General features: G+C 40.6%; 2 protein-coding genes across 2 annotated transcripts; both read right to left on the bottom strand.

The window, feature by feature from the left end:
• Positions 1 to 386: 386 nt before the first annotated feature.
• On the bottom strand, positions 387 to 1637 carry LOC143123063 (heat shock protein beta-1-like). Its single transcript, XM_076284172.1, has 3 exons — positions 1169 to 1637; positions 985 to 1048; positions 387 to 597 (listed from the first exon to the last, which is right to left on the bottom strand). The coding sequence occupies exons 1-3, from the start codon at positions 1536 to 1538 to the stop codon at positions 456 to 458; spliced, it is 576 nt and encodes a 191-aa protein (XP_076140287.1). The 5' UTR covers positions 1539 to 1637; the 3' UTR covers positions 387 to 455.
• A 1466-nt stretch (positions 1638 to 3103) lies between these two features.
• LOC143123548 (sushi domain-containing protein 2-like) lies at positions 3104 to 13429 on the bottom strand (the record flags this gene model as incomplete). Its single annotated transcript, XM_076285001.1, has 14 exons — positions 3104 to 3140; positions 3442 to 3544; positions 4095 to 4268; positions 4712 to 4990; positions 5900 to 6148; positions 8610 to 8774; positions 9152 to 9298; positions 9735 to 10003; positions 10851 to 10936; positions 11206 to 11407; positions 11786 to 11960; positions 12156 to 12323; positions 12662 to 12810; positions 13191 to 13429. Coding segments are annotated over 14 exons (2442 nt in total), but the record flags the coding sequence as incomplete, so codon positions are not given.
• Positions 13430 to 13927: the final 498 nt, after the last annotated feature.

Below are 13927 nucleotides of genomic sequence, written 5' to 3' on the forward strand. Positions count from 1 at the left end.
GTCTTATGTTTTCTTTGTCCTTCAGAATGAAGGATTTGGTCACTGTGAGGTTCATGTTCTCTAAATACTTCCATTGTCTGGCTAAACCGAATTCCAAATACTAATCTGTGGAGAAAGTTTGAATAGCTTTATAAGTGCTCACTTGTAGAAATTGCAATACAATCTACAGAATCTCACATACATCACTCAATGCTTGCGCTGTTGTAGCTGTGATAAAGTTGTTGTTGTAAAATATATGAGATCTTCAAAATGAGATATTTAAAGCATTTATTCATTATACTACACATACAGTATAAAGCTTTATGTGTCATAAGTGTGATAGGCTGTGTGTGTGTGTGTGTGTGTGTGTGTGTGTGTGTGTGTGTGTGTGTGTGTGTGTGTGTGTGTGTGTGTAAGAAAGAGAGTCAGAGGGGGAGAGAGTCATAGAAAATGAAGAGTGTAGGCAGGACTGTGATCTACTGCTGCAGCATCTGAATAGGGATGACAATTTCTTCTACATGTCTGGTGCCAGAGGCTGGCAGTGGTGCTTCTACGGAGAGCACGCCCCCTGGTGACACGGAGCAGACAATGTTCTCTGTGTCCACTTCAGCTGGCAGTCTGACAATACATACCAGAGATGGCATATGATGACATATGGCAAATTAAAAAATACAGTGCAATCAGTCATTCAACAGAATGTTCCTTACATAACACATGATAATTAAATCCTTGTTTGATGTGCATGGGTATGTTTTGCAGTCTGTTGTGAGAAACACACACACACACACACACACAGTCACACACACACACACACACACACACACTTGCTTGTTCTAATGTACATATCAAACCATATCTGCTGACTTAATGCTTAATCAGCTTGTCCAAAATACGGATTCATTGTTACACACACAATATTTAGAACATAAATGTCATAAATCAAGACAATGATCACACAGATTAAATTCAGTCATTACGAAGAGAGCTGGTTCGATCAACACTTACCTGTATTTCCTATTGAAGCTCCGTGAGACCAGCCCATGTGCGTCTTGCCTCTCCTCATGTTTACCTTCAACATCAGGGATATATTCATATCATTATGCGACAGAAAAGTGAATAAAAAAGCTCCACAAAGTAGAATATTAGCCATGGGTTTTAGACCACCATGCCATGAAAATATCTTCAGTACCTGTTATTTCTAGGTAGCCGTCCTTCGTCCTGACTGTGATGTCCTCAGGGGTAAACTGATTGATGTCCAGAGACACTCTCCAGGTCCCTTGGCCAATGACCAGTTCTGAGGTTCCCTCAGTTACTTGTGACTGAGCCCTGGTGCTCGGGTGCGATCCTGGAGGAGATATGACAGGAGCGTGTCTGTACCCAGGCCAGGAGGTCGCCGCTAGCCTCTTCTGCGCCCACTCCAGCCAGTTTAGATCCCTCTCGTCCAGGAAAGGTGGAAACTCGAGGTCTCTGTTGAAGAGACGGCTCGGCATCGTCCAGTCGTGGAATGGGTCCCCGCGCAGAAAAAGAGGACGCGGCATCATCTTGTTTTGGTCATCCATGGCTCAACTTGGTGAGAAACAATGAAATATGTCCCTGTTTTTTTCCGTGTCTTGACTTGAAATAGAATGACTGTCTGAGAGAGCCTGCACAATGTGGTAGATTTTCTTTACAAAAGCCACATCACCAGAGACATGCCCAGAAATATTTAAACTCATGAAAGCTTCATGCAACTGCGAGACAGCCTGCACAGCCTTTATAAGAGCTCCTCGATTCATACCACAGCTTATTAAGCGGAAAAGAATTATTAGCTGACAATTGCCTTATAGCACAGGCAGAGCTTTCACTTCACTGTTACCCAGGCAAAATGACGCTAATTATTTATATTAATAGTCTTAAAGGGGAAATGTCAAATAGTTGGTGGGTGACTGCAGTCACAGTAGCGACAGTGTTGTTTGTTGATGACCTCTGCAGTCCTGTCACATCCTAGTGCTCTTTGTCTCGCCATGGCAACCACCCCTTGGCATTGGTGGGGTGGTTGTACTGTAGTCGTGGTGAGGTGGTGAGGTGGGGTGGGTGTGGGGTTTTGGAACAGAATGTCTATTGCTCTCTGGAAAGACTGACCTATTGGTCTTTGTGCGAAAACAATGTGCCCTTAGTGCTCCACCAAATGTAGAATGTAACATCTATTGCGTTTGCAGCTCTTTTGGGGAAGAAATACATTATCATCTGCACTTAAGATGTTAAGATGGAAAGCCGACTGATGTGCCCAGATGCAGCCAAAAAAATATTATCTGGTATGTCTTTTAAACTTATTGATGCCTTTTCATTACATACTATATGTATTTGTTTTCAGTTGTTCTATAATATCTAAAATATTACGACTGTATATATTAGTTCTACATGTGTTGTGTTTCATAGGAAAACGTGTTTACCCAGACCTGCTTAGCTTTTGATTCAGCCATGTCCGACAACAACATAAATCAAAGTGAGGCATGTATCATGCCACACAAAGGCAGGCCACCCTCCACGGCAACTGAGCCAGAACGACCAATGCTTACAAAACCAGGGAACATTCTTGCTACACTTGATCTGGCCAAGGGCTGAGAATCAAAACCAAGGAGCACAGCTGCAAAAAAACAAACAAACGAGTAAACAGAAAATCAACCATTTCAGTGGACAAACGTAACAATTGAGGTAAATAGCTTCCATTTTGATGCATAAAAATAGCTTTATTTATCATATCATTTAACATAGGCCATACTTTTTTATTCTTTACCAGTGCATTTACTGGTCTCTGATGTATTCGGATCAGATGGTTTTAATGTAATTATTTGCAGAAGACAAAAATACCAAAGGACGGAAAAGACAAAAATACCAAAAATCTATTCATTAGTTTTCTCACATATTCACATTGCTTTTCATACTCTATACAACAAAGTCTTGTCTATTATGAACATTAGGAATGTAAAATAAAAAAAGAAATAATTGGCTCTGATGTATATCCAGAAAGTATACTGTGTTTGGTCAGATTCTGATGTGATACACACACTTTTGAAACAGATCAAAGGCAGTTATGATCTGGAATGTCAGTGTCATCGTGCGGTACATCATGCTTATACTGGGTTCAGAGAGATGGATCTTCATCTTCTTTTTGTGTTGCTCTGGAAATAAATGGTTGGAGAAAAGGGTTTGTACCATTTCCTTAACTGTAAATGGCTCTCATTTTTTAATTTGAACACTACAAAACTGATATGAACTATTTATTTATTTATATATTAAATTGCTATTGTTTATTATTTTCTTTCTTCTCTCCCTTATTGGATTTAGTTACCTCTTTCTGTAACATTAAATTACCACCAACATTGTTGTGTGCCAATAAAGTACATCTTATCTTTTCTTATCTTATCTTAGAATGATTAGTTTTGCAAGACATAGAAATGATAATAATAATAGAAAATGTACCTCTTGTGTTTCCTGTTATGGAGAATTATTGTGGTCAATATGGTTATAAGGGCAAGAGCGCCAATGACAGAGCCAAGAACAATGCCGAGGGTGTTGTCTGCAACTGAGATGGTGTCTGAGATGGACAGAAGATTTAATCAATGAAAAGAGCAGTTGGATTTCTGTATAGATTGCTTGACATTAAACTAAACTATAGTCTTTGCTTATTCAGAGGGTAGTTTGTTATACATAAAAGGAATATCAGAAAAACATGTATTATCTATTTATTACCCAATCCACTGACCTCTTAAGCTAGTGATAATATTCTTATTATGGTCAGGTTGGTTTTATGCCTTTATAGACTTTCATATCAAACTCTTCACAGGTGACCCAATCAATGCATTTACTGATCCAAAGCTCAAGAGTGACAATAGGTTATCTTTGTTCCACTGACTTCAGGCCTACAGTATCTAATGGAGCTCAAATAATAGCCCCACAACAAGATTCTTACATGTTGAAAAAAAAACTTTATTACAATCATCAAATTGACACTGATAACATTTATATACACTCAAAACCTAAATAATGTATATTTTTACGTATTTGAAAACTTGGTCTGTCTCTGACTGCTTGAGTATGCGTGAGCTGCTGCACACATCATGTCAAGAGCTTACCTGTGCACTCTGTGAGCTCCCCTGACCACTGTCCATTGCTTTGACACGTGCGCTCTTTTGACCCCTGCAGGACATAGCCGCTATTGCAAGAGAACTTCACTGTGAATCCCTGTAGATATGTTGTGCCTTCCTTCGTACCATTACTTGGTGGAGCAATCCAGCTACAGGAGATCACTGTGGAAAACACAAAAATTGAAGGCATTGTAAACTTTAAAGAAATAGTAATAGCTACAGCAAATTAACTGGTGATTGGTAGACTGAGGGCCCTAATTTAAATGTCAGGCAAAGTCTAAGGTCTAACTAAAGCTAATTTAATAATCTATTTGCTAATTTAATAGCATGAGCTGCCTCAAGATGCTAAACAAACTTCGGTGGGACAGCTCAATACTTCCACACGCACGCCACACAATAGCTTTAGTTCATACATGAGACACTTTGCCATTTGCCAGTCATTAAAATTAGGGCCCTGAACCTTGTAACCTGAATACACTAATTGGTAGATGGAGTACAATAGAATATTTATAGTATAGAGTATATGTACAATCTAACATAATGGTCATATTCATTTAACATTTGACCGTCTTCAACACAGCTCCCTCTGAAAAGGTCAGTGCTACCTGTCTTAAGGTCCTCAGCTATAGTGGCATGACTGCTGAAGGACAGACGGGTGGCATTTCCCACTTGAATACTGCGTGTCACCAGCGTGTCATATCTGCAGAACTCAGCGCCGTCACCAGCGCACAGCTTAGAGGCCTCGTTCAGTAACGGGTCATCTGGATTGTCAGGGATGGTGAATGTCGGAGAGAAATTCGAATCGTGCTTGGGAACAAACAGGTATGAGTCCAGCAGGTACTTTGAGTCGTAGGTAAAGAGGGATGACTCATTTAGGATCGCCCCTGGGGAGGACATTATCACATAATCAGGTGTCACAGTAATCTAACCATGTTCCAGAAATGGAGTCTGTTCATTATCATTTGGGCCACAAAGCAATATATTCTAATGTTTTATACCATTGTACAAAACCCTGTCCTAGACCAAGTTCACTGATTAAATTCCAGTTTCCTGATTTCCAATACTAAACTAAACATGACTAAACATTTCTCATTGAGGATGACAAGGAGAGCAAAACCAGGGTCAAAGATATAGAATTGCATTGTAGTCCTGATGGTACAACTGAAGCAATCATCTTCAGGTGCTTGTTGACAGCAATGTCAACGAACAGGAAACTGGTTAGCCAACTTCAAGACAAAAGCAGAGGTTCATCACAACACTAATGCCAAAATACAAGTGTTACAAAGCTTTTGTCAGTTCATGCAGCATGTCAACGTGGCAAGGATGAGCTGATAAAAATCAAGTGGATGACAGATAAGCAGAGTCACTGAACTGCCCAAGGCCACATGTGCACCTTTAAGCGCCACAGCTTTCGCACATGGGCCGTTAAATAGCAACTACATAACATAATGATGACCGCAATGACTGTGTTATTCTGGGTAAAATATTACCCTGAGCTGACAAGTGTGAGATGTGTCAGTGCTATGCAGTCACCAACGTGAGCATGTACCTATTCAAACTCTTTCTCAGATGTGTATATACAAAATCAACTTTTATATCTCAGTGTCTCAGTTCTCACCAAGAGTGAAAATCTGACTACATTTTGATTGCATTTTGTGGATCATATGGTTACCTTATGAATGAAATATTTGCCATGTGAAATGTGAACAAAACTGGAAGTATGTTCAAGGGTATGATTAATAAATATTTCCCATTTATATTGCGGAAACACAAATCAACCGTCGGTAACTTACAGCTTGCTCCAAAGCTGTACACTTGCTCTGGACTGCTTGCGTCTGGCACAGTTTCACCAGTACTGGACACTAGATCATCCTTTGGATCATTGTTCATCTTTCCGAGCAGCCCTTGGGTTGAGTTTGTGAACTCCTTGGGGAGTAAAACTGTGGCTGCCATAGTCCCTTCCCTTCTCCGCATCTCCACTCCCGCCCCAGACGGGAACATGACAGTCACATTGTGAGGTATCGGGGAGAATACAAAGACACCTGTGGAGGAAAAGAGCTTTGTTAAACCTTTACTGTTACAGATATTTCAAATTGGACTCAAATTCATGTATTGTAAGTAGTATATCTATATGCTCTATATTGCTCTAATCGGCCCCTTTCTATCAGGGCGATTTTGATATGTCATAGACTGTCTGGTCAGTGTACAATATCTCCACTGAATCGACGGGTGATTGCGTCGCCAGTAGTGTGTGTAGTAAAGCGACTAACAGAATTACAGAATAGCATTGCCGGCCGTGTGTGACAGCCTTAATGTTACACCCAGGGGTGAAAGTAAGCCGGTACTGGCCGGTACGGAGTACCACTAAAATATTTGGAGAGGGTACGCCGTACCGGAAAGAAAACTATATTGCACTTTCAGCATGACAACACAACTGCTAACGTCAAATTACCAGAAGCAACACGTTTTCCCCAAAATATATTTCATATACATCGTTCTGAACTGTATCAGAATTGTGTCTAAACCTCCCGTGCAGATGGACAGACAACGAGCAAGCTATAGCGCGCGTACAGTAGCCTACAGTAATTGCGCCAACGTGCACTGGTATCCAAAGTGTTTTAGCAGACTGACGTTTCTTGGAAAGTCTCCCAAATAAAAAAAAACATACAGGCTAAAGAAAAATATGTTAATGTTTCAATAGCCTATTCTGGTTTTATGTGTGCAGTGTTTCGCTGGAGAGACAAGAGACAGACAGCGCGTGTACGGCTTAACTAGATCTTGCGCAGCAATAATGAAAGTGTTTTAGCGCTCAGAAGTATGTTGCAGTCTCCCAAATAAAAAGGCATGACTCAAAGAAACGTGTTTCATGATATACAGTAGCCTATATAAAAAAAAACGATTGGAAGTGGGAGCGAGCAGAGTACTAGGCTAAATAAATAAATAATTAAATGTTGAAATTAAGTGTTTGCAATTTATTCATAATCAAAAACAGGTGGGTTAAAGAGTGATACAAGAGTGATAAGAAGTCCTAGTGAATGCTTGATAAGTAGACTATAATACAGTAATAATAGACTATAGTAGACTATAGTAGATACAGTAAATAAACAAATAAATAAATAATAAATAATTAGGCTAAGTGAAGTTATAACTCTATATCATAGTACTACCAAGAAATAAAAACTACTTTCACCCCTGGTTACACCAGACAACTGCTGGCTGTCCCATGCACCTTTATGAGCTTCATCTTTTATCTCTGAATCTGCTGATAAACGATAACACTCCTCCAGTAATCCTTATCATTGTATTGTTATTGTTTGATCAGAGACACTTGATGCCTTTGGTGATGTAGCTTTTACCATAACAGCTGGTGTATCTACAGCTGGGCAAGCCTGGTGTTAGTGTCAACAAGGTCAGTAGTGGAGTGATGACATATCAATAACTTATCAATAGAACACTATAGCTCAGTGGTTCTCAAACTTTTTCTGTCATTCTCCACTTTGGAGGTGGGGAATTTTCAAGCCCCAGGTGACCCCTGATCAACTAGGAAAAATAAAGTATTTTTTTTGCATTTTGGTTCCACGTTACACTTCCTGTCTCGGCCTGTTTATTTTAGTTCATATGTCGGTCTGTTTATGACTTCTATGTTTGTGTGTGGTAAATCTATGATCTTCCTTGTCAAAAAAGAAAGGCATCATTAAAGATAAAGATCATTAAAGCACAAAAAACTAATTTCCTCCTGTTCATCGCGCCCCACCTGTCATGTCTCTATTCCCCACTAGTGGGGCCTGCCCCACACTTTGAGAACCACTGCTATAGCTCATTGTACTGTTACAACAATATAACTACACTACAGTACTACAACACGATACTACTGTACACAAGGCCTACATCAAACACTCCCACATGGATAATAGCATCTACTACATAAATGGTAACGTAACCTATAGAGACCATCCAGGGCAAGCAATGCTTATTGATGTGCGCAGCATCATCAAAGTCTGTTCTCACCCAAATCACAGACTGTTCACCCCACTTCCCTCTGGGAGGCGTTACAGTTCTTTCTGCACACAGACCAGCAGGTTCAGAGGAAGCTTCTTCCCTGCCGCTGTCACCCTGCTGAACACTACTCTGCACCTCGGTGACAATCAACCTACTAACGCCCCCCCACACCCCACCCCCCAAACATCAACGCCTCTCCTCGCCTGTTGAGCTGACCACGGTCTATACTGATCACATTGCACTTTTCTGCTTTTTTGCACTTCTGGTTAGACACTAACTGCATTTCATTGTCTCTGTACTTGTACTCTGCACAATGACAATAATCTAATCTAATACATATGCTTTAGACAACATCTAAAGTATCACACAAGCAGTATCTGAAATGTTCTGAACTGTGTCAAAGAAACAACATGTAGTTTGTGCATGTGAATACAATAACAAAATAATGTTTCAAATGTATGTGAATGTATTTGTCCACAGTCAGTCACTGGCTATTGATCTCACCCTTGAGGTCCATCCAGGTTTGTTCTGTGAAGGAGAGGGGCATTTGGTTCTGGAGGACCTGCAGACTGTCTTTCAGCGGGTCAAGTCGCACCTCGATGACATCAGACTCCCCTTCTTTCATGGCAACAGATGACAGCTTTGTGGCATTGACCAATGTTCCTGACCCTGAGTATAATCATAATTTGTTATGACTTTTTGTTATGATGACTTGATTTGTTATGACATACCGGTAATTTGTTATGGCAAAAAGAGCACATGAATAGCTTTTTGAAATCATGAGTATGTAGTGTGTAAAAGAGAGAACAGTTCAGTTTTGGGTCTGGACAATGACAACACTATAACACATATTGACAATATTGTATGACTAAAAATATTCAAAACTGTACTGCATAAATAAATGTAAACTAGAGTGTTTTTTTTTCTTTGAGAAAATGGAAAATGTGGTGGGAGATGTGTCTAGGGTTAGGGTTAAGGCCCTGACCCGCTTAATGAGAACAGTGAATGTCGCGCTTCCACCACATCAATTATTATGCCAGACTTACCACTCTGTTGGTCGGTCAGTTGTTCTGTTCTTCCCTGAATGACAAAATGCTTTGCATTGGAAATGACTAATGAATACTCCCCCTTTCCATTGAAGGTGTATCTTGTGCCATCAAACGTGATTAGGTGGGGATCTCCAAACACTGCACCTAAGAGACCACAGAAAGGATGAGACGTATTATTAACTATTAATTATTAGAGACAATCAGTATTACAGGGCAATCACCAACTTTATTTTGCATGCGACTTCATGGGCTCAACAAAATGAATTCCACACAGTTAAGGTGAATATGGTGAACTTTTTAACTAACAGATATCACCATAAAACTTCCACCAGTTAATTATTTGCGTTAATGTTTTCTGTAAAAGTTATTACCAGTTACAAAAAAATATTACAAGTTGTCTGTGTGGACACCTTAACGATGCTTCTGGCATAATGAGAAATCAAGTTAACAGCACTACTGTCATTCATTTCTGTTCCCATTCCCATCCATACTGTGATTCCCTCTGTTCTCGGATCATGGGTGGATGGTTGTCATCCATCTGTCTGTGCACCACCCACTGTTTGAGATTATGTAATCTAACCTGCTTTCGGGGGCTGGTATGTCCTGCAGTCACTGGAGGGCCTGTGCGTGAAATAGTAGTGGCAGTTGTCCGACCACAGGCAGCAGTAGTAAAAGCTGAGGACGTCGTAAACCCAGTGGGAGGCTCCGGGAATTCTGGGAGGTTTCCGGAATGGGGGGGATCCCCAGTCGTGCCCCCTGTCTGGGGTGCTTCCCCCGATGGAATCCGACGTCAGGACTTGGGCCCCCGTGCTGTCATAGCAACACTGCTGTCCAGCTGCGTATTTTGGGCTGTAAGTTATGCATTCGGAGCAACATGAGGCGATTTAGCAACACAGAAGTTATGCCACTGATTTAGCACAGTCGAATACATGCCAAGGGGTTTAAATCCACAACATTTATGCCAGGGATTTTAAAATTGCAACACGGCCACCAGGAATTAAACACCACCGCCTCCAACACCTTGGCAACATTTGCTTATTAGAAATCATCAGTGTCCTTGGTATTATTTTTTTGGCAGACATAACATGATTTCCCTGGCAGACACATTACACTCAGTTATGCATTTAATTAGTAATGCTATGAGGACCACATATAATCCATGTAGTGCCACTGTCTAGCATATGTGAGAGAGTGGTACATTTGGCTGACAACTTTGGCATGTAGCAGTTAAGTCACTGGGCATGAAGCTGGAGCATTGGCCAAATGCACTACATCACTTCTCTCAAAGGATCCACCCCTAGAGTGTGCAGAGGCATCCTTTGCATGATGTTGTGGTGTCAGGGCAGAGTGTGAAGTATGTGGTGGCATGGCATCTCCATAAATAATGTCAACATATTCTCTTGCTGTCTATTTCAACCCTATAAATGATCTACAAACAATTTACCATTTTGACTGGCCCTGATGTAGGCTATTATGATGAAACACATGGGCATGTTTAAACTGAATTGCCATGCGAGATTAACGTTCTTTTAAACATATAACCCTTGTGAGTGCCTCAGATGTCTGAAACATTTCTCACCTACAAATCATCTACTTAAACTGTCAACGTGGTACAAAGGAATATACTGAATTTTCAAGAGAGGTATAAAGTTATTCTAAAACTTTCTTGTCCACTTTTTCATTTTTCTAACCTTACCTGGCTTGTATTGCCCTTACACAGTGGACACTGCCTGGATGATATGTGCAAACACTGCCCTTCTCTATGTCACATCCATAGTCAGTCTGTAGAAGATGATGACATACATAGTTAATAATCAGTGATATCATGGCAGTTAACATGCCCACAATTGCTTGGTTGGTTTTGAAAGAGATAAATTGATAAGACGATTTGATAGAACTTATAGAGTGTACTGGCACTGCAATTTGTCTTTAAGGATGAAATCTGTCTGTCTGTCAACATTTCATCAGAGACTAATTTGACAATTTTGGGCTATCAGCATAGTAGTATGAGGATGTGATTGCAGGCCCTTTATCTGGCCTAGCCTACTTACATGAAACCTGCCAGTGTCTGCTCTTGCTTGGGCCAGAGTACATGGACAGTCGATGGTTTCCTCCAGGAAATTGGGCCAGCTTTTCTCCAGCAGGTCCCACTTCTGGCACTTATCCAATGCCCACGCTGCAGAGTCTTCTCTGAACTTCTCCTCCAGGTGCCATGCCAGGGCATGGTCTTCACTCCAGACGGCATGAACATCACTAAAACAAGATACAGTACGCATTTGTCATCCTTATATTGTATGATTGTAGATTATATTGTGATAGAGAAACAGTAAAAAAGTGTTCATTTTAGCTGTTACTTAAGTTTCATGCCCACACATTGGAAGCCAGGTTGCTTATAGAATGTCTCAATGTATCAAAAACAAAACTGGTCAAAATATGGTTAGAATGTTAGGTCATGTACTGGTTATGATAAATCCTAAATTAGGAATATTTTTCCCAGTGTGACATTCATTGCAAGGTGTGCATGTAAGTTGTTTGCACTGTTGTACAGGAACTTGGATAGCACTTTACTTGGATAGTTCGACCACTATCCAAGTAAAGTGTGACTCGTCATGGGCTTCACAGACTGCGTACCGTTTCCCGTCAGTGTAAGAGCTAGGGCTGACCCGCAGGCACCCCAGCTCCCAGGTTAAGAAGGGCGCCTCTGCCACACTGGGAACAAAGCTGAAGGTGCCATTGTTGGGGTGTCCTCTGGCCAGGGAATATAGGTACTTCCATTCAGCTGTCCAGGATGCTGAATAAGGCTCTCCTATAAAAAACTGATTTTAGCCTAACTGACTGTAATGTCAGGACTGGAATGTTTAAATAGTATTACAAATGCATTGTTTTATTATCATTTACCCTTAAAATAGGAGTCCTCACCTCATTATACCACCTAATAAAGCAACCTGGATGGATAGATATACATATTTTGTAATGTGAATAAGACAGGAAGTTGTCTAACCTTCCTCCCTGTAGCCCCACAGTTCTATATTGACATTCTCAGCCCTGACCAACGAGGTGTTCCACGTCATGCGAAGGGCTCCTCCCACGTTGGGCGTGCCGTAGTACTGCCAGTGGGAAGAATTCACCAGTGTCACCTTGAAGCGTGGGTTCAGTTTCCCTGGATGAACTAAGGCGGTAAAAATATGATAATGTTGAAACAACTCTGTAATCACAGTGTTGTAATCACAATGATCACACAGAGTGATCATACAATTGCAAACCATGATATATGATAATAGTCTTTGACAGACATATTGCATCATGCTATAACATTCACAATCTGACATCATATATCAAGATATTCAGCCTTTTCAGAATAATGGAATATACATGACTAGGATGATGGTTAGCATATGATTACATTGTGATTTCTCTGTGTGATACTAGTCCTACATGTCACTCTCAAATTAAAAAACATTCAAAATACGCAAAATTGCTTACTGAAACATTCAGAAACCAACAAACCTGAGAGCCAGGATCCCTGACGGTTGTATGTTGTGCCATCAGTGGAGATCTCAAAGGGAATCCATCCTGTCTCGTAGAGAAGAGGCGTTATGCAGTGGCCACGACTCTCTGCATCCACATAGCCCTCAGTCACAATCTCTCCATTAAACCTAAAGGATAAAGATGCCAAACAGATTTACAAAGCCTGGAACTAATTATAAAAACCAAGCTCTGCAGGTCTAAGAAGGCATTATGCCCATAGTACAAGGAAAGGCACAACAGTTATGTTCTGAGAAGAGAGCAAGACAGCATCCCAAGAATAGCCCTTCGCTGTACACCTGAAGGAAGAAGAAAGAGAGGACGACCCAAGAACACCTGGCGGCGCACAGTACAAGAGGAAATTAAATCTATGAGCCTGACATGGGAAGGTGTCCAGAAAACAGCCCAGAATCGACCAGAGTGGAGAACCTTTGTTGCTGCCCTACTTGCCAGGAGGCAAAACGGCAGTTAGTAAGTAAGTAAGTAAGTATGAGCAATAATTAGCTCTTACCGACAGGTTACACTGGAACTTTGATTGAAAGTTGCATTGAGGACCACAACATCTATTCCACCAAATATAGATCCAGAGTATGGAGAAATGTCAATACAGAACTCCTTAAAGTTGTCACAGCAGTCTTCTAAGGAAATACACGTAACATGGCAGGAACATATGTCCAGTTTTTGGCCACACTTTCCTTCACATGTTTGACCTGTTTGGAAGAAAATGATTAGAAAGGCATCAGAAATATTAAAGATTTTCAAACAGAATTAAATGAAATCTCTCATTGACAAAGTTATAGTGCTTTACTTAACTAAATAGCTTAACCAATGCTGAAATGGTTAGTTTCACATACTTATTTTATGTCCACTTACCAGTTATTCCATAAAAATATGCAAAGAGACATACTGCTGTAAAACCATAGTGGAGTATTTTCCCCATTAAGATGCAGAATATCCTTAGAAACCCCTGCTGCAAACTCCTCTGGTGAGTCCACTTACTCAAGGCTCAAAGTCTCATGTCCCTCATGAGGTGCTCTCTGAGGTCGTTGTAATCCAATCAAGTAAAATATTTAATCTCTCCCTAGGTATTTCTGTTGTTTATAGTGCAATAATGGCAAAGGTCTCTCTGATAACACAGATCCTATGAGCTTGATGCATCTCTAGCTCTTTCAGAATTCCTACGTGGGAGCTATTGTTTTTACCATAGACTGTATATATATATAATATATATATATACAGTCTATGGTT

This window comes from Alosa pseudoharengus, unplaced genomic scaffold, assembly GCF_046254945.1.
Source record: "Alosa pseudoharengus isolate Yale_2024_CS ecotype anadromous, Long Island Sound unplaced genomic scaffold, YU_APseudo_1.1 YU_APseudo_1.1_scf_14, whole genome shotgun sequence".
NCBI lineage: Eukaryota > Metazoa > Chordata > Actinopteri > Clupeiformes > Clupeidae > Alosa > Alosa pseudoharengus.